The sequence below is a fragment of the Mus pahari genome, chromosome 7 (genome assembly GCF_900095145.1).
Source record: "Mus pahari chromosome 7, PAHARI_EIJ_v1.1, whole genome shotgun sequence".
In the NCBI taxonomy this organism is placed as follows: Eukaryota; Metazoa; Chordata; class Mammalia; order Rodentia; family Muridae; genus Mus; species Mus pahari.
In genome coordinates, this window is record NC_034596.1 from 102,848,158 (window position 1) to 102,873,327 (window position 25,170).

The 25,170-nt window shown below is 51.8% G+C and overlaps 1 protein-coding gene and 1 pseudogene across 1 annotated transcript; both read right to left on the bottom strand.

The window, feature by feature from the left end:
• Positions 1-6,974: 6,974 nt before the first annotated feature.
• On the bottom strand, positions 6,975-7,439 carry LOC110324795 (annotated as a pseudogene).
• A 2,320-nt stretch (positions 7,440-9,759) lies between these two features.
• On the bottom strand, positions 9,760-19,867 carry Slc25a29 (solute carrier family 25 member 29). The gene is made up of 4 exons (XM_021202452.2): positions 19,659-19,867; positions 15,166-15,209; positions 11,597-11,680; positions 9,760-11,417 (listed from the first exon to the last, which is right to left on the bottom strand). Exons 1-4 carry the CDS (start codon positions 19,690-19,692, stop codon positions 10,674-10,676), a joined length of 906 nt encoding a protein of 301 aa, XP_021058111.1. The 5' UTR covers positions 19,693-19,867; the 3' UTR covers positions 9,760-10,673.
• Positions 19,868-25,170: the final 5,303 nt, after the last annotated feature.

Sequence of the window (25,170 nt, forward strand, 5' to 3'; positions counted from 1 at the left end):
CAAGGCGATTGATTATTAGAAAGTTGTACTCAGTGAGTACTTGACTTGTCATGTGTGACCTCTTCAATGTATAATTTTTGAACTTTTACCTAGGGTCAAATACCAGACTTGTTAACTATTTTATAAACTGCCGTGATACATCAAAATCTCATTTATTCAAAATGCAAACCAAACTGTCTGTCTTTCCGTGCTGATGCTTGACTACAAGGTAAAATGACAAACAAGTACCAGATTTAGTCACAAAGAGGCTGGGAGACCAACTGGTCGAACACTTAGCCCAATTTCTTAGGGCCTCACCAGGAGGATTGGTGACCTGGAAACAGTGGACCTGTGGCTCTGGAATTTTGAAGTGCCTTCTGAACCATACATGGAAGTTGTAACTTGGGACATTTGTTTTATTCGCCCTGATGCAGAATCTGATGCAGTGAGCAGTTGGTGGGACTGAGCTCAACAGCAGAGCCAGCTGTGTGCTGGAGGGCAGGCTTTGCTGTGCCTGGCAGTCAGGAGGAGTAAGACTAAAGGGGCCCCAGCAGAGCCAAGTACCCATGTGTCTTCCCCCAGGCCTTCGCTCCCTACCATCAGGTTATGCTTTCCCAAATGCCCTGCAGTCGGAGGCCAGAGCCACATTGCCCTCCCTCACCCAATATTGTGCTACCTTCAAGCCTGGCCCTGGCACCTCAAGACCCTTGCCCAGGGCTCCACAGCAGAGCAGAACTGTGCTGTGGAAAAGCCCGCCAGCCACCCTGCGAGTCGGGGCCGTGTGTAGAGCGAGGCCTCATCCATCCTCTGTGCCTTGATTCCTTGGGAGATGCCCTTGGCCATCTCTTCTGTCCCTTTCTGTCTGAGTGGAGCAGTCATCTTCACCCTTTCTGTGTTGGCACTGTCTTCTCAGTGTGCAGTTAACTTCTGTTGGGAGTTCAAAGACAGCGTGGTGTACGGGTTCTCACTTAGGACAGCGGTGTAGGGACCTGACATGTCAGTGGCCAGAAGAAAGCTGCTTCTCATTGGCTTTGGCTTAAACCCATTTTGCTTGTTAGAATTTATAGTTTTGTTATAGATGTAACTTACTAAATTTGAAATGGTGTTCTAACAGTGAGTCCATTGTCTAGACACTTAATCTGATTTGTAAGTAATACTGATAGACATATTTTCTTACATCTGAGCAGAAATAAATGCATGTTTTTAGCAAAAGTAATGTAAAAACTCCAGAGGATAAGTTTACACCCAATAAGATATTATTTTCTATTTTTAAATTTGTTATTCGCCCCCTTTGTTAGTGGGGTTGGGGGCATATTACCTACACAGAGCTGTCACTCTAGAGTGACATTTATTTCCTACAGAGATGCTGAGCTCACACTGTGCTGGGCCTGAGGAGCTGAGGAAAACCAAGGCTCCCCCCCACCCCCATTTGGTTTCCACACACAGGTTCTTCGGAATGCTGCTTGGTTTGCTAAGTTGGTGGGCATGTAAGACCTCTTGAGGGGATGGTGTGTGCAAAGATGGCCCATGTTTCTAGGCAGTTTTAGCTGTGTCTTCACATAATGAGAGGCAACTGTCTGTCAGTGGAGTGTGTGATGCTCCAGGGATATGGTGCTGGCATGGCTTAGCACCCACCCCACCTTTCCACTTAGCAGGAACCTCCTGTGGTACAACCCTTGAATCACTGACTAGAGTGTATGTCTATGCCCAGGAAGTCTTGCCCCCTAAGTTTACCCACTCTCCACTATAGACAGGGACTTGACTACTACTTTCCTCTGTGCTCCAGATTTGACATGATTTAGTCAGTTTGCAGTGTTTTTGTTTTTTCCATTCTCTTGACTTCTAGCCTACAGGAAGAGCAGGGACTTCAGGGTCAGAACGGAGATAGCGGAGTTGCCAGTAGATAGATGCCATCCGTGACTGACTATTCAGAGGCATTGCCCTAGCAGCCCTACTGGCTGCAGAAGCTAGCTCCTTTTCTAGTGCAGACTGTTTGAATCTCTGGCCATAGAGGCCCCTATCTGACTGTGCAGCCCTTTGTTAGTGTCACCTCTTCTAGAGCCCGAGCCCAGGACCTGGCAGATAGACTCTAGCTGAGGACGGGGGACTCAGAACTCCAAAGCAGATGTGCTTGCTTGCAACACTTATCTCTGGTCAGAACAAAAGCTACTCCATGCTTCAAATCACATGCCAGCAGCATTGACCCAGGTTGGTTAGGTCTCCAAAATAGGGAACTTTCCCCACAGCTTGTTAACTTCTCAGGGTAAGCTCAGGTGCCTTGGTTGCCTCAAGATGGCTTAATACAGGCCCTTCAGGTGAGTAAGTGGTACTGAGCAGGAGAGGGTAGCTGTGTGGCTAAGAGGCTACCCGGCATTTTTGGGCAGTTGGTCAGTACGGTGCCAGGAAGATCATTCTCCAGCTGGACAGTATGTAGACCTCATAGGAAAGGGTGAGTGGCAGATGTGAGCAACTGTCACTTGGTCCCTTATAAAACGGTTAAGGCATTGGAATTGAGTGTCGGCAGTGGGTCACAGGCAAGGTGCCCCTTCCAGATTGGAACAAGGTGTGCTTAGCCAGCGTTCTGGGGACCATCAGGGGGCGGGGCTAATGGGCAGCACTGTGCTCTGCATTTCAGAGTGGCAGATTTGATGATACTAAAGACCACTCAAGCACCCTGAGAAACAGCAATGGGGACGTGCAGCTGTGCTGGTTGTCTGCCTCCCTGCCCGGAGCCACATGGTGTCTACATCCATAGCATGAGGGAGGAAAGAACCAGAGTCACCTCCTCTTTATAAAGCCAGCAACTGTTAAAACTCTTGTTGATGTCTACAAATGGCAAGAAAAGTTGTGTTTTCATTTTTCTGGGAACTCCCATAGGCCCTGGCTCAAGGACTTTGCATTGTGTGTCATGTACATCTCTTAAGTGTTCTTTGCTGTTCTGGAATTGTCCTTGGTTTTTCCTTAGCTCATAGATCATAGACACAGAAATATTATAGTATTTAAAGCATCCGCATCAAGCATCAGATGGCTTCGCATCCAGAAAAACATAACTCAGTTTGAAGCACCAAGCATGTGTAACATGGCTCTATACAATACAATAAAAAGCGCTAATGTTAAGCTCTTTAATGCCTGTGTTCTTGTTTGTTCCTCACTGACTGGCATTCCACCGTAAGCCTGGGGGTGAGCTACCCAGCCTGGGTTGAGGGCTCCTGGATTCCCAGGGAAGACATCTTTGCTCCCCTCTTACCCAGGAACGGTGTGCCTGGGACCCATGTCACAAGTGCGAGAAAGGTTCCACTCCTCAGCCAGGAGGAGTTGTGGTAAGAGCCCCATCTGTTCTCTAGGAAGCACAGCTAAGTGCTTACCCTGCGGCTGGGCTTGTGATCCCCTGTGCTGGCCTTTGGAAGCTCGGGAGCCAAAAGATGGACTCACAACCGCCCAGGACTTGGCTAGGAATGCACTTTTCTGCCTACTTGGGGCCCTGGGGCCTTAGCGTGCCACAAGCAAGGCTCCCTGCCCCCACTAAGATTGAAGGGTGGCTACAAGCATCGTGTTGATGAGGTGGCAACGAACTTCAGAGACCCGCAGAGCACTAGGCAGCTGGGACGAACATCTGTTCCTGCATCTCTGGCTCTTAAATGGCCTGTTCTCTGTAGGTATTCCCAAAGACCTGGCAGCCTGCCTCTGAGTGACTAGCCTGGAAATGCAGCCGTCATCTCCAAACCACCAGATTCTCCATGGGCTACTTAAAACATGGGCCTTTTTAGCTTTCGCTGTGTGGTGTTTGCTTCTGGTCCCTTGGCCTGGGCTATCTCTTCTAACCTCCCTTCAGGAGGTTCAGCCCTGAACAAATAGAGTGCGTGGGCTTTGCCATCCCTGGCCCTTCTGAGCCAGAAGAGTAAGCTGCTGTGCACACTAGGGAAGCCCCTCTGCCCCAGGGTCATCTGCCCCAACTCAAGTCTTGCTGGATGGATGCACTGTCAGTAGACTCAGCACTAGATCTGCAGCAGGTCCCCACTTCACTGGAAAATGGCCTGCCATGTAATCTGCAAATTCAACCTCAACTCAGCCCAGTGCCCCAACCTACAGAGGAAAGAACCACTGTATCCCAGCTTGCCTTGCTGGAATTCCCAGGTTCTTGACTCGTTCTGTGTTTACATGTCAGACCTTGGGTTTTTTTTTTTTATTTGTCTTTGTTGTTGTTTTAAGATTTATTTTATGTATATGAGTGCTCTATCTGTATGTATACCGACATGCCAGAAGAGAGCATCAGATCCCAGTCATAGATTGTTGTGTTTCTGGGAGTTGAACTCAGGGCAAAGGGCAGTCAGGGCTGAACTGAAAGAGCAACAGTGCTCTTAACCGCTGAGCCATCTCTCTAGCCCTCTTTAAGGTCCTACATTAATGGCACTTGTTCTTCACCTAGTAGAAGGGAACATAAACATTAAATGTTGAGCTATGAAAAAGTGCTCGGGGGGGGGGGCTGGTGAGATGGCTCAGTAGGTAAGAGCACCCAACTGCTCTTCCGAAGGACCGGAGTTCAAATCCCAGCAACCACACGGTGGCTCACAACCATCCGTAACAAGATCTGACGCCCTCTTCTGGAGTGTCTTAAGACAGCTACAGTATACTTAAATATAATAAATAAATCTTAAAAAAGAAAAAAAAAAAAGAAGAAGAAAAAGTGCTCGGTTAGCCATGTGTGGTGGCACATGACTTTAATCACAGCACTTTGGGAGGCAGAAGCAGGTGCATCTCTGGAATCTGAATCCCAGGCCAGCCTGGTCTACAGGGCAAGTTTCAAGGCTACACAGAACAAGGTGTGTATGGGGGGCGAGGGTCGTGCAGCTGGCCTCAGTGGCCCTGTGAGAGGGCTGACCGTCGTCTCCTTGTCTCCCCTTCCTTAGCTTCTTTGTTATATGCTGCCAAATGCACCCATCACGGGCTGTGAGGCAGAGCTGGGGATACATCTCGTTGTCATCTGGCAGCCATTGGGTTTTATCCTGGGAAGTGATAGGATCTGGTCTGTGCTTTAGAGACCAGACTGGTGGGCCCAGCTCACAACGGAGAAGGTCAAGGTTGGGACTGAGGGACCACTCCAGGATAAACAGTTGTCTCAGCATCCAGGGACGATATGCTCCAGGGCAGGAAAATGCTTCCTATTAAAACAAAGCCCTGGAAGTGTTGGGTGCAGTCAGAGAAGGGAAGCTAAATGATGCGGCAGGACCCGGAAAGCTAGGTTCCTTCCCTGGTCCTATCTATATCCGTTAAAGGGCCACAGAGGGTAAGACTACTGTCCAGATCTCATGGAGGAATGATTTGGGAGACAAAGGACTGGAGAGCAGGGAGCAAGCACCCGGCCCTGTGCTTTGACCTGCAGTGGTTAGGCTCTCATGAAATGAAAAGCTCTCCCGATCCACGCACCCCTTGTACCATGCAAGCAAGCCTTCCGCAGGCCTCCTGCACAGAGAGTTCCGCACTACAGGGCCGGCAGCTGGGCATAGGGTATCTTCTCAACAGCCTCCAAGGTCGATGCCATACATAATCTGGTTTTCCAGGAAGGCTTGCCTGAGCCACAGTCTTCACTGCAACCCAGCCACTCTTCCCAGGACAGCAGGAAAGGCCACGTAGGAGCACCAGGGGATGGACACATTTGTGTCTTCCTGTGTCAGAAGTTAGTAACTGGCAGGAAATTACTAGTTGGGTGTGATGGCATACACCTCTAATCCCAGTCAGGCAGCTACAAGAAAGATCACTTCAAAGACAACCTGTAGTGAGTTCCAAGCTAGCCTGGGCTACATGAGACCATGTTGCAAATAGAAAAGAACTTCATATTTGTCAAGTAAATCTCAACTATGCTTGGTAGCTAAACAATGGCAACCAATCCTTTGCTTTTGTTTCAGTCTTTTTAACAAAAGAACTTATTTTAGATGTATGAGTGTTTTGCCTATATCTCTGTCTACACTGTGTGCCCGGTACCTTCAGAAGTCAGAAGAGGGTGTCAGATCTCCTGAAACTGGAGGTATGGATGGTAGAAATCAAACCCAGGTCCTCTGCAAGAACAAAAAGTACTCTTACTCGCTCGACCCATTTCTCCAGCCACATTTCTCTTAATTAGTCTTAATTACTAATACTAACTCAGATCACACTTTACACTTCACACAACTAGACGTAATGGTGGAACAGCCAAGAAAGGGTTAAAGAGATTTCAAGTTTCAGTGAGGCTGTGCAGGGGGCAGAGAGCTAAGACAGGGAAGTGATTATTAGCACCCGGTGAGTAATAGCCACCGGTGCTTAGGTGAGCTGCTTAGGTGAGCTGTTTGAGACCATCGTGTTCAAGTGGATTGAGTGTAACAGTTAAGGGAACCTGCGCTCCAGAGGAATCAGGGCACTTGAAGTCTTTGCTGTGGCAGTTTTCCTGGACACTAGTGCCTGCCTTATAAGTCTTGCAGAACTTTTTTTTTTTTTTTTAAAGATTTATTTATTTATTATATGTAAGTACACTGTAGCTGTCTTCAGACACTCCAGAAGAGGGCATCAGATCTTGTTACGGATGGTTATGAGCCACCATGTGGTTGCTGGGATTTGAACTCTGGACCTTCGGAAGAGTGATCGGGTGCTCTTACCCACTGAGACATCTCACCAGCCTGCAGAACTCCTTTTTACATTAAAGAAAAATAATAATTGTGGGGTGGTGGTGGTGAGTATGTAGAGGTCAGAGGAAAAGTCAGAGGAGTTGATTCTCTTCTTCCATGTATACGGGGATTGAACTCGGGGTTCATGGGCTTGGCAGCAAGCACCTTTCCTTGCTGAGCCATCTCACTGGCCCAGTGCTCATTGTCTAGGTGAGGTGGATCCATCCAGTATGATTGGTAAGTTCCCATGTCTGGAGTTTCTGATGTGACTTGATATATTCACAGGGATTTTTTTTTTTTTTTTTTTAAATCCTAGGATGTTTTTTACAAAGTTAAACCCTGATCCTTGAGATGGGCTTATCAGTAGGATTTCTGGTATCGGGCACGGGCATCAGGACCTCCAAACTTGGATTCGCAGCGACGTGGGTCAGCTACAAGCAGGGTCTGATCATACTGGATGAGGATATCTTTTATCTCCTTCTTAGAGGCTTCATCCACATATTTTTGGTAATAAGCCACCAGGGCCTTTGAGATGGACTGTTGGATGGCATAAATTTGGGCCACATGACCACCACCCTTCACAAAAACCCGGATATCCACACCAGCAAATCGCTCCTTGCCCAGAAGCAAAACAGGCTCCAGTAACTTGTACTGCACGTTTCGCGGCTCGATCATCTCCAGCGGACGTCCGTTCACCTTGATGAGCCCATTTCCCCGCTTGCGGTGGGCCACAGCTGTGGCTGTCTTCTTGCGTCCAAAGACCTGCACGGACTGCAGTGGACCCTTGGACGGCATAGCTCCGAGCACGAGCTCCTCACCGTGCCATGCCGCCACCAGAAAAGGGAGGGATCATTTTTTATTGGCACAAATAAATGATTGATTTGTGCCTCTTGGTGTGCTGGCAGACGGTGTTTACTGGTGTAAACAGGATGTGGACTCATTCTTTCTTGGCATTTACACTAAAACTGAGTAGCTGAGGTCCAGTCTGTGACATTTCTAACATGAAATAACTCAAGGCCAGACCAAGCCTGCAGGTGCTCATTCCCGAGAGCCATCGGTTCGACTCCTGCCCTCACAGGACCAGACTCCCATCCTCCCACCCTTTCTAGCTCTAATCACACAAGGAGCATCACTGGCTGTCAGTCACCTCCCTAACTGAGAAGTCGGGGACAGTATCTTTCAGGGCTCTGGGGAATTTGGGAATTGAGGAAAGAGCCTTAGCCACAGCCTGAGGGACCTGTACAAAAGGAAAGAACAGAACATACGTAGGACTTGGTGGTACTAGTCCTTCACCCCAGCATCCCTGATTCAGAAGGATCTCAAGTTCCAGACCTGCCTGCAATACAGATTTGAGTTCCAAATGAAAATGTGGGAGGGCAGAGGATGTAGCCTAACAGGAGAGTGCGTACATGCGGAAGATCCTCACTTCAACCCCTAGTACTAAAAGCAAACAGAATGAGCCACTAGTTGCTTCTGCCACACTTGATGGGGTGCAGCCATTCTGTGGGTGGAAACAGGATTGCCCTGAGAATGCAGATGGTCTAGAACTAGATAGAGGATGACCTTAAATCAGAGACCCAGCTTAGGGGACTTCCCTTCATACCTTCAGTCTGGGTTCTTTGCACACTACCTCCCACCGCTCATAAGCTGGGTATAGTGACATACCCACATCCATTTGAGGCCGGCCTGTGCTACCTAGCAAGGCCGTGTCGCAAGCATAAGAAATAAAACTCTCATACAGTACTTATGAGAGATCATGTTCAAGTCAAGGAGCAAATGAAATGTAATGTAAGACGGGTTTGGGCTTGCAGGGTGGATCAAGAAATAGGTATGGATTCTGCCAAGGATGATGGTCTGATTTCAGGCCTTGGAACTCAGATGGAGGAAGGAGAGAACTCCAAGTTGTCTTTTTTTTGTTTTTTCAAGACAGGGTTTCTCTGTATAGCCCTGGCTGTCCTGGAACTCGCTTTGTAGACCAGGCTGGCCTCGAACTCAGAAATCTGCCTGCCTCTGCCTCCCGAGTGCTGGGATTAAAGGCGTGCGCCACCACGCCTGGCTCACAAGTTGTCCTTTTAATTCGGCTGCCAGGGCACATGTGTGCACACCTAGCACACTACAAAAATTAGGGATAAATTTACTGCCACCACTCCTTCTAAACCCAGATTTATTGGAAAGCCCATCCGTCAGCTCTCACGGCCACAGTGGGACTGTGCTATATGGGGTTACCAGCTTCTACTGTTTCAAGCTATTTTGGGGGTTACCAGTTTGGAAGAAGACATGAGGCAGCCTGGAGCAGCCTCTGTCAGTCACTCCTCAAGCAATGGGCTTGATCGTGTATTGTAACCCTGGCACTGGAGGAGGGCAGCTGCCATACTCCTACCTTGCTTGGTCACATTAGGACCTTTCTAGAGGGTGATGGGGACACTGGATGCCCTGTGGCCCAGGCCCTATCCAGATTGCCCATGAGAAACACAGCCACTAGGCTGAGGAGCCAGGGAAAGCCTCCTCCTCTGTACCCCCTACCCTGGGAGTTAGCTGTTGTTTTCCTATACAAGAAAGGGAAGAGAAGGGCCAAGATGGGGGCTCAGGGTCAAACAGACACTCCTCTCTGGCCTTCTGTCCCTAGAAGCTGAACCAGTGTGATTCTACATACTGTAGTTAGGTTCTAAGAGGTGCTATAGCATGGAGCTGGGGCACATGGGTAGTTCCAGTCCCTGCCCTTCCCTCGTCTAAGCTAAGGAGCCTTTGGGCCTCAGCCTCGGAGGAGCCTCTAGGTACAGCACAGGTGGCTATGGGAGGCAGAGACTTCATGTGGCAGGCTGAGGAGTCCTCTTCCAGGAAGCCCTACCTGATGCACAGCTGGGAACACACTAGATGCCCAAGTTGGTGGATAGTCCCACCCACACCTTTCCTCCTCCAGGACTCCACCACCACAGGCCTCCAGTTTCTGGAATGACAGCCAATACTTGCTAAAGGGCCTGTTTGTGATCTTAACACTCCTGCCTCTGTCCGTTCACCCACCGTGTGGACCAGGAAGGCTTAGACGTACCCTTGACCTGCTCCACGTCATGTGGGCCAGCTTTCAAGTATACAGGCCACGGCCACTGAATCCAGGGTTAGGAAGGAAGCGGAGTCCCTTGCACCATGCACAGAGGAGCCTCACACACTTAGAAAACAAGACTTTATTCCTTTAGTGGACAGTACAGCCAGCCAGAGCTCAGTTTCCCCTGCCCAGGCAGGTCCAAACCGGCAACTCTGTGCTGGTGCCAAGACCTCTGCTTTCACAGGCACAGGCACAGGCATTGACAGTGCCCAGAAAGACCACATTTCCTGGGAAATGGATGGATCCCACACTGCATTCTCTGGGCCCTCTGCCTACCTACCATTGTGAATCCTGGCTAGCAGTAAGTGAGCCAGACATCAGCTGACCCAGGTGCCCATCTTACAGACAGGTAGCCCGAGGCTCAGGGTGAGAAGACTCTATCTTGCGACAGCTGTTACATAATTTCCCTGTGGAGACATTGAGGCCGGTGGCCTGGCCCTACACTGGCGCTATCCTCAACAGGCTTAGTGCCAGGGTCCCAACCCTGCTCCACACTCCAAGGGCAGCAGCGGAGAAGCTAGGTAGGCACGGAGGCAGGGTGACTCTGCAACACCGAGAGGGAGCGTTGCATGCCACTCACTGTCCCTTACTGTAACAAGTGACCAAGTATTTTCCCAGGACTCAGTTGATGGAGGATTTGAAGAATGGCTGGGTCCTTGGCCAGTCTGTAAGAGTTGGCTCAGGCGATACCCTTGGGAGTGCTGGCCTTGGAAGATTCTGACTGGCAGTTCTGTCTGCCTAGTGCAGACCTTTAGCTAGGCTTGATCTTCCTGAATGTACCATGTATGGGGAAGAGTCCCCATTTTATAGCTAAGAAATAGGGGGCCAGTGGAGTACAGATGGCTGTCATCACAGGCCAATGAGGAAGACTGGCTGAGGAGCCATACTCTGTGTCAAGTTCCAACAGAGTGGCCCTGGGAAAGTTGGTGGGACAGACAGCATCACAGACTGGAAGGCTAGGCCAGGGCAGGTCCAGCAGGAGTGGGAGAGGTGCCCGGAGCTGCCTCACTATCTACCTGAGCCTCCTCACCCCGGGTATACGTAAGCACCACAGTGACTGTGGCAAAGGTGGCAGCATTGACTGGGAAGGCACGTAGCAGCGTGGAGGCCAGCCCTCGTGTGAAGACTTGCCAGCCCTCGGCCTGGTAGCTCTGTCGCATGCAGTCGACAATGCCGCGGTAGCGAGGGGTTCCTTGCAGCCCATCGGCTTGCAGTCGTGACTTAACCACGTCCATGGGATAGGTGGAGAGCCAGGATGTGATCCCCGATGTGCCACCCGCCAGCAGCAGCTTGGGCACCAGCAGGTGGTCACCTGGCTCGCAGCCCATGGCGCGGGTCAGTACGTCGTAGGTGAGGAAGTAGACGCCAAAGCTGGGCGTCTCACGCAGAAGTGTGGACACCATGCCTCTGTTGATGCCGCGCAGGCCCTCGTGCCGGTAAATCTGCACCAGGCAGTCCAGGGAGCCTTTGTAGATACGGGCAGGGCCCACAGCCTGGAGCTGCAGCCTCGTCTTGGCCAGTTCCATGGGGCAGCAGATGACACACTGAATGGCTCCTGCTGCTGCACCGGCCAGGAACTGATTGAGTGGTGAGTCTTGGCCCAGGGCCCGGAGGGTGTTACCTTGCACCCCAAACACCAGTGCATTGATGAAGGTGAGTCCCATTAGTGGTGAGCCCAGGCCTTTATACAGACCCAGCACCTGCAGAGACAGAAATGCCATCAGAGATGAGGGGTACCACCCTGCTTTGTGTGGCCCAGCCACTATCCTCGGGCCCTCACGCAGCCTTGTCCCCTTAGGGATGCCTGGATAGCCTTTTCTGAGCCTCTAGCACCTCTGGGCTTGCTCCTCAGCCCACCAATTGCCCCCCCAGCACTCACACTTTCTTGCTTGATGATGGACTGGAAGCAGTGCAGCGTCCCTCGGTACTGAGGCTTCTCTGTGCTCTGGACTTGCAGCCGCACCTGCAGGGCAGGGCCAGGGAGCAGGATCAGACAGAGCCAGGGAAGCGAGTCCCCTGGCCTGCGGTGCCTTCCTGGCTGGCAGCCAAGTAGCTTTCTGTGATCTGGGATTCCAGGGTGGGGCTGGGTTGGGTGTCTGAGCGCTAACAGCCGCAAGGACAGCCAGCTGCAGATGGGCTGGGAATCCCCAAGACCTCCGACAAGCGGTCTCTCCTTTGCACTGCCACCGGACCAGCTCTTGGGACCAACTCTTGCTCAGGTGACTTTTGTCATCCCATACGGGGATCCCAGCCTGGTGGCCCACCAGTAACCTCCATCAGGGTGGGATACTGAGCCTCCATTCTGCCCCTGCTTGGTTCTTGCTGGTAGCTCTTTGACAACCCTGGCCCTGAATCATGAGCAGTGACAGACAGCTGACAGCCTCCCTAGGGACCCATGGCAATAACTCCAGGACTTGGGGACACTGCCAGGCCCAGTGGCCCAGAACCTCTTCCACCTCAAGGCACTCTTTGTTGCCTGAGAGCTTATCTGCTCTTGATGCACTGGCCTTTATGGTGGCCTGAGGAGAGGGGCGTTTCCCAGGCTCGGAATCCATGTTCCTGCTGTGGGGAAAACTAGGTCACCTCATGTTCTCAAGAGCTAGCAAGATTCAGAAAGGGCCAGGCGTGAACTGGAGTTGTAGCTCTGTGACAGAGGGCTTACCTAGCATGTGTAACGTCCTGGGTTTGATCCCCACCACCACAAAGATAAACAAGGGGCTGGAGAGGTAGCCTGGGGATTAAGAGTACTGACTGCTTTTTCAGAGGACGCCGGTTCAAGTCCCAGCTCCTGCTCTGGGACTCGAATCTCCTGTAACGCCAGTTCCAGGGCATACAATGCCCTCTTCTGGCCTCCATGGGCATTAAATGTGCACATGGTACACGTACATAAAGATAGACAGGAAAAACACCCATACACATTAAAAACCAACCAACCAACCAACCAACCGCCTTTTATAGTTAGCTTGATTGAACACAATACCAATGGCCCAACTGTAGTTGGAGGGGGGAGTGTGGGCATGCAAACTGATTTTCTGAAAGAACACTTCCCAGGGGTGACTCCGGTGACTGCGGAGGGGTGGTGGTGGGCTCAGCAACTTAGAGGAGTTAGTTTCAGCTTCCAGGACAAATGTGTTTTCTTGCCCAAGAGGCCTGCTTCAGGGACTAGTCCCAACTAACCCAGCATCCTCTGCCATGCCCAGCCGAGGAGGTAAATCCAAGGCTCCTATTGGCTGGACACAGCTGTGGGAGGTGTTTGAGACATTGAATCACAAGATATAAGCACACTGCCCTGTGGATGGGAGCAAGCTCACGGTGGGCGGGGAGGGGCGATGGGGAGAAGGCGTCTAGACAGTGTGGACATGGTGTGGACATGGTGTAGACATGGTGGTTGCTTAGTGGACAGGTTAACCAGGCCTTCATTCTTGTAAACAAATCTATGAAGGGGATTCAAGGGCCACCACTTGCTAAGAGAGTATAGTGTGCAGCCTTCTCCCAGGGATGCCTGCTGTGGGTGACAGGTCTGTGATGTGTTCATAAAAAGATAAAGAGAAATAGAATATGTTCAATGGGGTTGTGTAGTCAGGTATGGGGGAAGGGTGTCTCATGACAAGGCATCCCTTCCTCCTGAGGGACCAGTCACATGATGCTACAGCATAGAATAGAGTTTATTCAGGGCATGGGGAGGGGAGTTAAGAGGGTAGTAGAGTCAGAGAGAGAGAGAGAGAGAGAGAGAATGAGAAGAGAGGAGAGGAGAGGAGAGGAGAGAAGAGAAGAGAAGAGAAGAGAAGAGAGAAGAGAAGAGAAGAGAGAAGAGAAGAGAAGAGAAGAGAAGAGAAGAGAAGAGAAGAGAAGAGAAGAGAAGAGAAGTAGAGCTGGCCATGAACACATGAGGGAGGAGGGGGAAGCAGCCCCCTTTATAGTGGGTCAGGCGTACCTGGCTATTGCCAGGTAACTGTGGGGATGGAGTTTAGACAGAATGCTAACATCCAGAGTCTGCATTAACCCATTAACTGGACTCAAATTATCCTGGCATGCGATGGACAACAAGACTTTAGTAACCTCATTTGCCCCTCAATTCACAGCTGTCTGGCCCCAGTCAGGTACTGAAGCAGCAGCAGAGGAGGTCCGGACCAAGGACAGAGCTTTGTAAGGTCAAAGCCAGTGCACAAGGCCAGGCCTTCACACCCACACTGGAAGAAATCCCAGCTCTGAATAACTGAGCGCCTTTCTTTGCCAACAAACCCCTGGTTCACTGAAGGAGGGCGGGGGAGGAAGAACCAGGAAGTGAACTTCAACCCAGCTTGAGATGTGGAGAAGGAGCCGGCTTAGTGTCTACCAAGTACAGGTGTGGTCTAGGGCCCTGCCAGTCACAGGCCACCTGGGCTCCAGGAAAACGGCAGGGGAATACCTTGGGCATTTACAGCTCTAGCCACAGGAGACATTTGCACAGGGGTTTTCCGCCTGAGGATATGGGTCTATCCAGGGGTCCTAAGAGCCCGGAGCTCCAATTAATCGAGGTGTGACTCAGAAGGGGTACTGCCAGAGTACCTGCCCCAGGGCTTCCATGTTTAGAGCCCTGCCTGGCATTTGAAAGTGGTGTTCCTTGGTACCTTTGGGTGACACTGCCTCACAGGTACATGCCAGCACTCAAAATAGTCATGACAAGCACCCATCCGTAATGACTGCAAGAGAAATCCCCTCAGCCTTATGTCAAGTGTTTGTGACGTGGTCTTGCTCGAACATCTCAAGCTGCCCTCAAACTTGGGTTCTCCAGCCTTAGCCTCCCAAGGCTTCTATCTTAGTGTCAGCCACCACACCCAGCTGTTGGGGCAGGCTCTCCTAACACAAGCTGACCTCAAATTCTCAGTTCTCCCCAGGGCTGGAATTCCAGAGATGCTACCAGCCCTAGCCCAGTAGGGCTCTATGCCTTACGTTTCTGTGTTTTCTCAACTCTTAGCTTTCTTTCAGGAATATGCTAGGGGTGGGGTACGGGAGGCTCAGCAGTTAACAGCAGTGGGTGATCTTCCAGACGCTCTGGGCTCAACTCCCAGAATCCACATGGTGGTTCACAACCACCTATAAATTCCAGTTCCACCAGGCACACACATGACACGCAGACATAAAACATAATATAATAATTCAATGAAGATGCTTGGGGAACTACACATCAGAAAGGGGTGAGCGTCCTCCTTCTGTCTGAAAAGAAGAAAACCTGCCCATCACTACCTTAACCCCTGCCAGCCCAGTGACACCAAGGCTCGGCTGTGGACTGAACATACAGCTCTGCCTCTGGGAAGATGCAGTGCCAGGAGGGAGGGTAAGGTATCCCATTCAGTGGCCAGTAGCGGCCCTGCCTGCATTCAAAACCCGGGGTGACTTTTACTGTGTTCCTGGGGCAGAAACCCTGCAGGCCTGTCCCCAATGTCTGTGCCTCCACAAGAGACTCACCTTGACTGTGTCAAAAGGGTGTCCCACAATCACACCTGCCACACCTGGAAGAGAAAGGTACCCGTGACCAAGTGCCGCAGAACTTCGCAGAATCCTGGAGTCCTGAGGTTCTGGCAAGGAAAGCTGCCCTTCTATGGTCAAGGGAAGGAGACCCTGAGGGGACCCTGGGCCCATCCTAGGGATTCCTATAATGTCCCCTCTGAGTCAGCCAACAAGCTGATACAAAGCATTTGTCCTTTCTCTTCCCCTCAGCTTCTTGAGGTGATGTGTTCCCTAGGGAACTAACTGTACAGCTCTAGTCCAGTGCCTGATACAAGAAAGAGGTTCTTAGCCAGGCGTGGTGGTGCATGCCTTAATCCCAGAACTCAGAAGGCAGAGGCAGGTGGATTTCTGAGTTCGAGGCCAGCCTGATCTACAGAGTGAGTTCCAGGACAGCCAGGTCTAAACAGAGAAACCCTGTCTTGAAAAAACAAAAGAAAGAAAGAAAGAAAGAGGTTCTTGGGCATGTTAGAGTTCGAAGAGCCTCTGGGATTTGAATCTTCCTTCTGTTATTTATCTTCTGGGCATGCTCACAAAGGAACTCATCATTTTGGCCTTACTCTGTTCACCTGAAAGGCACTTAACACACACACTCACACACTCTGTCTATCTTGGTGTCTGTCTCTCTCTAGGTGTTTTTGTCTCTCTCTGTCCCTGTGTGCCTTTGTCTCTCCTCTCTCTGTGTGTGTCTCTGTCTCTCTCTCCCCTTCCCCCTCCATCTCTGTCTCTCCCTCCCTCTCCTCTCTTCCCCCTCCCCTCCCCCCGCCTTCAGTGTGTCATGAGGACCCACTGCCTGCTGGCTGAAACCTCCCAAGAACCACACTACCCTGAGTCATCCTCTGTTTGTTTATCATCTAAGGGTCTGCCAGAGACCCCACCCCCAAGAGCAAGGTTCACCCCTCCTGGAAGGCTTAAGAACATTCCTCAGAGGGCCATACGGGTAGTGAGCACTGGAGACTCCCCGTCTCCCCCACCCTACCCCCTACAGCCCAATGACCCCATTTCACAGAAGAAGAAGCACAAGTCAGATGTGCCAAAGAGCCTCTCTGGGGCTGGCCTGCAGGCAGAGGTGGGCTGCTTGCTCACAGTGCTCGAGGTCCTAGGTTCCAGCAACAAAACAGAAAGAAGTCCCCTTCGGTTGCTAGTACTTCATGTCTAACTGCAACAGTTGATGTTGGGCAATGAGCATTAACATTACAAACTCACTGTTCTTGGTTCATACCGATCCTAACGCTTCGACGACTAACTCACTCTACAAACGAGCAAGGCAAGCCCACAGCAGGACAGAGGAGCCCACAGCAGGACAGCCATGGAACCTGGCCAGGAGGTGATGAAACCGGAGCTCCAGCTGTGCCCTGGGGCTGCTTCCTGCCCACTTGGTCCTGTGAGGGCTGGCCACAGATCCTGCCAGGGCACTAGGGTTACATCGGCTCCAAACCTGTGCCTGGCACCCTTCCGTGATATCCACCCTGCTCGGTGTGTCTGTACTTTTACTTTCTCTCTTTTTGAGATGGGGTCTCACTGGTCACGCTGGCTAGCTTGGATCTATCTCCCTGTATAGACTAGGCTAGCTTCAAACTCACAGGGATGAGCCCTTTGTCATGGCGTGTGACTGTCTCCGGCCTCCATTCACTCCGCCCTTTCACTGTTCCGAACTTTTAATTCAGTAAAACACTTTCTGGTAACACTTCCGTCTTTACACGGGCAAAAAGGTTGGCAACCCCTGCCCCGTTGCCCACCACAGGTCCCCGTCGCTGCCTCTTTCCCATGGCTTGTCTCGGCTTGGAGTCTGCTGGGCTGTATCCAGTGCTGCAGGTAAGAAGCCTACTGCTAACCCCGCCCTTGCTGTCCTCTCGGGACGCCTCTGAGATTCTATGTTCGGACTTTAGAAATGTCACCAGGAGGTGCCCAGTGTGTGCCTGTGTCTTTAAAGCAACCCTGCTTGGCACTCCACCAGCCCCGAGCTGCAGATTCATGCCCCTTTCCCAGCTGGGGAAATTTCCACTGTTATCTGTTCGCCCTAGCCATGGTCTCCGGCAGGTTCCCTTTCTCCTGGGCCCCTCACATCCTTCCAACTTTACCCATAAGGCAGTGGGACCTTGTTTCCTCCCTTGGAGAGCCATCAGTTTTCACCTGTTTTTAACTTCCTGGTTATTGGCTGCTGGGCTCCTCACGGAGCAGAGTGAACTAGCCCCTGCTTAGCGCTTTTTTGTTGTTTGCAGAACGACACTGGAAAGCCGAGGGCCCATGGCTGGTATGCTCGGCATCTGGGTTTGCCCTGCTAGCGCTTCTCCTTTCCCACTGATGGCAGAGCCCAGCTGTGAGCAGCTGCTCACAGGTGCCAGCAACAACAGTCTGCCACTTCCAAAACACTGCAGAGACCGTGAAGCCTCTTACCTGCCTCTTCCGTTGGGAAGCCCCAAGAGGTTTCCAAGCTTGGCAGGCCTTGGCTGGCATTCCCACTTCCTACCCACGTCCTTTTGACCTACAGTCTCTTTGAGAGCCAGGTAGCCCTGCCTCGCCCACCTCCGAGATGGGTCACACCAACAGAAAGGCACCCACCTCCCAACTCCAAAGCCACTGACCATAGCCAGGGCAGCTCACACACCATGGTTATCCGAGGACAGGAAGAGGAGCCAGCAGCACAGGCCTGAGGGAGACGACAGGTCTGTCCTCTCCTCGTAGACACTACCTGGTGATCTGGCATTTCTGTCACATTGGCCCATGCCCTATCCAGAACCAAGGGGCTATTGTAGCCTCAACATTTGAGACCGGTCCCCTCACAACAGGGAGAGAACACGGGTATTCCCGTCCTTCTACCAGATAGCTTCTACCAGAAACCAGTCAAGTCAGGGTGCTTGCCATTCCTTTCAGAGAGTTTAAAAGCATCCATGGTGCATTCTTCCCCTGGAAAGAGCCCCCCCCCCATCATCGAGCCCCACCACCACCACCACCATCCTGTCCTTCAAAGAGAAAGGACCAAAGCCAGAAGGAACCAGGCCGGTACTTTAGAAGGCCCAATCCCCACGTGTCTCTGTGCTTGTCTGACAGCATGCACTGAGCAGAGCTGTACAGTGATGGGAACCTGGAAGGCAAGCCTGGGGCACAGCAGATGGTTGTCTGCCCCGCAGCCGCCCTACCGGATCAGAGAGGGTGAGTGTGTGTTTCCCACCCCACACCCCATTTCTTTCCTTACTAGATGAAACTTGCTCTGTTGGTGACCTCCATCTCCATTCAGCTGAAACCTCAGACCCACCCTGCATTACTTCACGTAGTTGGGCACTCTCTACACATCCTGAGTGAGAATGCAGGCCGGGCTGGAGACAGACATGACCACCCTGAGACAGGCTGAAGACAGGTTGGTATCCCAGGCAGGGAGGGCCTACTTGAGCAAGTGCCCGTGGGCTTGTGAGGCAGTGGGAGTACTCAGAGTCTCTACGCAGGCCTGGCCTCAGGGTGAAAATATGCTCCCCAGGTCAACTGTACACCCCAGGCTACAAATGGAGGGAACTCTGGTCCTGGGGAAACTGCAGTACAAGAGGGTCTTGGCCACAGAAGGAGTCCTGGCCATAGAAGATGCCTTCACCTGCCCTGTTACAGCTGGGGGGCTAGCATGGGGCTCTTTCTGGGTCTCTAATTCTCCACCAGCTTGTGGAAATCTCTCTGGCCTTCCCACAGCTTACAGAAGAAAGACTTGGTGACATTCTGGTGGTTCTCAAGCACTTTGAGGGCACGGCACTGCCCAGGAAAGGCATTCTGCCAGACCAGCAGTACTCTCCACCCAGGAAGAAGCAAGCACTGATTAAGCACCTAAGGCCAACTCCAGTCTATCACTGTTCCAGACAAGACCTTTCCGGGTAGGGCTATGAAAGCAAGTGGATGAGAACAGAAGGACAGGTGGGTGAGGAGCCAGGCCTGGGCCTCAGAGCTGAATTCAGCCTTGACATAACCACTACCATCTCAGTGGATTCACCTGGAATCCCAGCGGCTAAACCAGGCTCTCTATTTAATACTTACTAAATAATCTGCTGGGTAAAAGGTAAGGCACTAAACGTTCAACAGGTCCACACGGTTGAGTCATGGGCAGACCTGGCCTGCTCTCAGCTTCGAGCTCTCTCCAGTCAGGTTGACATGACCACCGACTTGACCACCCGGTGAACCGCTTCCTCCTCTCCTGAGCCCTCCAGCAGCTTAAAGCAACGCATGGGAAGCGCTGGGCGCCAGCCTCCTTAGGAGGTCGCGCGGTATCACCAGCCTCGCTCAGACAGCTGCGGGAAGGGAAGGATCCGTAGGCTGCGCTCCCGCATCCTCCCGTTATGTCCCTGACTCCGGCTAAGCCGCGGTGCTGCCAAGATCCCCAGACCTTGCACGCAGTGCGCACGGAAGGGTCAAGAAGACACCTGTCGCCGCGTACCAGCCAGAATGCCTGCCTGGCATGCCAGTCATCTCCTTACCTCCGGCGCATCCAGCCAGGAAGTCGAGCGCCATGGCCCGGCCCGGCGAGCCGGCTGAGTCTTACTACTCCTCGGGCCCGGCCCGCGGCTGGCCGCCGCGACTCTTGCTATCTGGCCTCCGGGCGCGCAGCCGGGTCGGGGTGGCGACTGGGTGGCGACCGGTCGAAAAGCGCTCCCCTGGCGTCCAGTTTGCGGGGCCTCACCTCGCAACGCGCGCACCGCCCAGTCGGCCTCAGCCCCCGCGGGGGCAGAGCGCAACCAATCGGTAAGCGAGGCACGGACACACCCCGCGCTCCGGGTGCCGCCGCCAAGCCTCATTGGCTGGGCTCGCCTGGAGGGTGTGGCCTCGGGCGCGGCGGGCGGGGGCGCCTCCGGGCTCAGTAGACAAAAGACTGTGCTTCTCGGGCCCGCCCGCGCGGCGCAGGGAAGGGGCAGGGCGGTGGGCACACTGGAGCCCGGAACCTCCCAACCGCACGGTCCGAAGGGCGGCGCTAGATCTGCTTCAACTCTGGGACCCCTCACGGTGTTTGGATGCGACTCTCCTGCTCAACCTCATCGTCCTTGCCTGTGTCAAGAGGACACAGTGGCGAGTGCACACGTGGAACGCCGCGACTCTCCCAAGGCCTTGGACTCAGGTTGCTGGGAAAGTTCGAGAACGGTCGCCCAGTTGGAGGGGCCTCCGAGGCCCCGGATCTCCTTAGGCGAACGCGCTGAAGGACTGAGGTCTCAGTGCACCCAGGCAGAGACAGGGACTTGAGTTTGAACGACGCAGAAACGTTTTCAAACAGAAGGGGCCTGTGGATGGAAGGGTGCTGCCAAGCCCGACGTGTTCCTGGGAACCAATGAAGGTTATGGAGAAAGGGAGGTCCCAGGACAGGGCTTGGGAGCCGCTAGCAGGCCAGATCAGGGGCGCGGGCATCTGGCTGCAGCTCTGGGCCTTGGGACAGGGTGAGCTAGGTGCAGGACGAGGAGTGAGCAGGTATTCCAGGATTGGAGAGCTTTAAATTTGAGGTGGGCTAAGAACCCGACATGACGCCCCCCAGCCCCCGGTTGCTGTTAACATCTACAATAGCAAGGAGTCTGGAAGCAAGTCCAAGTGATGTAGACAGCCATCACTCTTCGGGGCCTATGCTGGTCGTGACTTTCTCTTAAGCTGAGAGTGGAGTGGACTCCTGTGGCTACTCGCACACTGCTCTTGCCTCTCCCCTCTCTGGACTGGGCGCGGAGTTGTGAGATGGCAGATCTGATGGAGGGGCAGCTCTGAGCCCAGGGACCCCAGTGTTGTTTGAGAGGTGGTGTTTATCCTTTGAATTGAGTGGACCCTTCGTGAAGCCGACATCCAAGTCCAGGCCTGCTGACCCCTAGTCCAGTGCTTGTGGTGGCTACTGGGCCCTGACCTAGGGGTCTGGAGACCTGGGTTTGATCTCCACAGGCTTTGAGTCATCTGGACGCCTTCTGAAGGCAGGTGGTAAGAGGAAGAAGGAAGTGCTCACTGGAACTGGGGTGATTGTAGGATTGTGCCATTAACCCTCCTCCAGGGACATAGTCATAAGAATGCCCTGGGGTCAGGTGGTAAAGCTCTGGTCTTCACACCCCCACCCTGGTTTCTGGTTCTAAGAAACAGGAGGGCATCCGATGAGACAAGACAGCTCTTTCTGCCCGTGGCTTTGAGACAGGATCTTGATTATGTAGCCCAGGTTGGTCTAGAACTTGACACCTTCATGGCTCTGCCTCCTGAATGCGGAGGCTCCAGGTGTGCACGATGACACCTGGTTACCTTTTCCTTCTCTGGAGGTGGGACTCGGGGGGTCTCGTGCATGCTGGGTAAGCCAGAGCAGAGCTTGCTGAGCCTAATCTCTTCAGCCCTTGTTCTGTTTTGAAGGGAACGTGCGACAGAAAGCCAGAGAGAGGAGGCCAGGTGGGAGCGTGGGAGAGCCTGCCTTCGTGTGGATGGCGTTCCTGGCATTAGCAGTGTGGAGCTCTGACGCTCCTGCAGAAGGGTTCGGGAGCCTCAAATACACACATGGGTACTCACTGCGTAGTTGAGCTTCAGAACCACTGGAGGGAGAGCCTAGAGACAGCCCCTGTAGGGATCCTGTGGGACCCTGTGGGCAGAGCTTGGGTGGGCCAGTCGTGGTGGGCCGGTATTGTGTCTTGACTAACTAGGTTTGGGGACAAAATGCGTGAGGGAATGGAAGGCTAAGCTGAGGTTGCGTGCCACCCTGGGCGGGTCAGGATCTGTCCTGTGCGGCTGAGTGTGGCCCCTGGGCCTGATGGTTAGCACTGTCCGGGTTGGGGGCCAGGCACTTATGTAGAAAGGAACCACTTGAGGCAGGTATCCTGCTGTCCTTGAGAGCCCTTTGCCCAGGCCATTGATGATCTGAGGCAGAAGGCAAGGTAGGTCCAAATGCTTGACCTTGATGATCTGAGGCAGAGGGCAAGGTAGGTCCAAATGCTTGACCTTGATGATCTGAGGCAGAGGGCAAGGTAGATCCAAATGCTTGACCTTGGCTATTGGCTGGGAAGAGACCAGAGAGTCCTGGAGCGCCCAGATCCTGGGGCTGTATTGTTTTATTGTTGGCTTATGGTTTACAAGGGTGAAATTACTACCTCTTCAAACTCTGCCCCACGGGTACTGAGGTCTGTTTAGCTCTGAGGATCCCTGCCAAAGGGCGAGCAGTGGAAGAGAGGCTGTGCAGGAAGGGGCTGTCATTGCCCACAGTGACATTTTTGGAAATGGCATTCCTGAGTTCTTACATAAGACTGGGTCAGTGTAGAAACAGGACCAATAGAAGGTAAAAAGGAGTGCCGTGCCCTCTGATCTCCCTCCCCGGAGGGGCTGTCAATCAGCCCCTACCTTGCCTGCTCAATGCTAATGACACAGGAGAGCCATACCAACCTGGCTGTATCCACTCATCTCCCAGCCCACCAAGCTCGTCCCTGCCTGTGCCTGTATCAAGGTTGGCACCCTCTGGGAAGCCCTTCCCCTAACCGTGCATAGCTCTAGGACATTGAACTCTACCTGATTCTCATGCAAAGGACCTCACCAGAACACCACTGTGGTCTGGATGTCCTCCCATTGCAGCTCCTAGGTGGAAATCCTACACACACACACACACACACACACACACACCCCAGGTGGTGACATTAGGAAGTGGGACCTTACTGGCTAACTGTGTCTTCTGTCTCCAAGGACACATACATGGCTTGTGAAAGACAAGCAACAGGTACTTCTAATTGTTTAAAATGTATTTTTTTTTAGAATTAAAAAAAAAAAAAAAAAAAAAAAGCCGGGCGGTGGTGGCGCACACCATTAATCCCAGCACTTGGGAGGGAGAGGTAGGCGGATTTCTGAGTTCGAGGCCAGCCTGGTCTACAGAGTGAGTTCCAGGACAGCCAGGACAGCCAGGGCTACACAGAGAAACCCTGTCTTGAAAACAAACAAACAAACAAAAAACCAACCAACAACAACAACAAAAAAAAACCTAGGGGCAGAGGCGACTGGAGAAATGATTCAGTAGTTAAGAGCACTCTGTTCTTTCAGAGAACCCAAGTTTCATTCCCATCACCCATGTCTGGCAGCTCATGACTACTTGTAACTCCAGCTCCAGGGTATCCAGTGCCCTCTTCTATTTTTTTTCTCTCTCTCTCACACACACACACAAATATTATATTAATATTATATAAATATGGGGCTGGTGAGATGGCTCAGTGGGTAAGAGCACACGACTGCTCTTCCAAAGGTCCGGAGTTCAAATCCCAGCAACCACATGGGGGCTCATAACCATCTGTAACAAGATCTAACGCCCTCTTCTGGAGTGTCTGAAGACAGCTACAGTGTACTTATATATAATAAATAAATAAATCTTTAAAAATATAAATATACATTTATTTATATATTATATATTTATTTATTATATAACTTTTTTTAATCCTGTAAAGCTGGATGTGGTGGCTCACATCTCTAATCCCAGCACTCAGAAAGCAGAATTAGGCAGATCTCTTATGACTTTACGTCCAGCCTGGTCTACATAGTGAGTTTTAATCTAGCCGAGGCTACCGTATTAGTCAGGGTTCTCTAAGGCAGCAGTTCTTAACCTGTGGGTTGTGACTCCTTTGTCAACCTCTAGCTCCAAACAATATTTGCATTATGATTTATAACAGCAAAGTTACAATTATGAAGTTGCAACAAACTAATTTTATGGTTGGGGGTCACCACAACATGAAGAACTTTATTAAAGGGTTGCAGCATCAGAAAGGTTTGAGAACCACTGCTCTAGAGGAACAGAATTTATAGAAAGAATCTTTCCTCTCCCCCCTTTCTTTCTCAATATATATATATATATATATATATATATATATATATATCCCCATATAGGATATCGATATATGAGATAATTAGATTGACTTATAAACTGTGGTCCCGCTAATCCAGCAATGCTACCTATTGAATGGAAGGTCCAAGAATCCAGTAGTTGTTCAGGCTACAAGGCTGGGTGTCTCAGCTGGCAGTCAGTATCCACTCAAATCCCCAAGTAGCCGGCTCTAATGCCAGTGAGGGAATGGGCTTGCCAGCAAGGGTGAGAGCTGGCAAAGGGAGCAAGCTTCCTTCTTCCATGTCCCCTAGACAGGATGCCAGTCAAAGGCGTGACCCGGATTAAAACTGTGTCTTCCCGCCTTAAAAGATCTGGATTAAAAGTGTCTTTTTACCTCAAAGATTGGATTAGAAATGGATCTTTCCTCTTTAAATTAAATAAAAATCCCTCGCGGGTGTGCCCCTCCATTTCAGGGTTTTAGTTCATTCCAGATGTAGTCAAGATGACAATCAGGAATAGCCATCCTAGTAAGAAAAATACTCAGCAACAACCAAATCCTATAAGGAGGGGTCGGGTAGATGGAGTCGTGGGTAAACATGCCTGACACCTGAGTCTGGGTGTCATGGATAAAAAGAGCTCACCAACTGCCACCTCTTGTCCTCTGACTTTCACACTTGTGGTGTGACATGGATGCCCCCCACATACAAAATAAATGTATATAAAGTATAAAGATTACAACAAGAAGCTGAGGCTATGGTAAAGCTTTCGTTGGTAAATTATAGCCGTGAAGGTCTGAGCTTGGATCTTCAGCAGAACCTACTGGCATCCGATGGCTGAAGCAGGAACATCATCCACAAGTTCAAGGCCAGCCTGTGCTACTGACAGAGAGCCAGGGAAGCACACGCTGGAGCAGCAGCTTTGCTGAGGTAGGAAAGAACACAGACCCAGGATCAGCTGGCTCTCTCAGCCTGGCATGCAGCCTCAGAGGAGGCTCAGACCAGTCTGTCTGGCTGGTGTGCCTTGATGTGAGTACCCACTTCAGGCTGCCAAGAGGGAAGTGAAGCATAGAGTTCCTGTACAGCCAAATCAGATTCCCAGCCCCTGGCGGGAGAGGCCGCTTGCGTGGAAGCCAGCCTCCTCAGCATGCCTTAAGAACTCTGGAGACGGGCTGGTGAGATGGCTCAGTGGGTAAGAGC

Excerpts from the sequence above, each read along its gene's own strand:
- Slc25a29 (XM_021202452.2), bottom strand. The coding sequence starts at position 19,692 with ATGGCGCTCGACTTCCTGGCTGGATGCGCCGGAG. Across the intron at positions 15,210-19,658 it reads CCTGGCTGGATGCGCCGGAG|GTGTGGCAGGTGTGATTGTG; the intron begins GTAAGGAGATGA and ends TTTCTCTTCCAG. Across the intron at positions 11,681-15,165 it reads ACCCTTTTGACACAGTCAAG|GTGCGGCTGCAAGTCCAGAG; the intron begins GTGAGTCTCTTG and ends CCTGCCCTGCAG.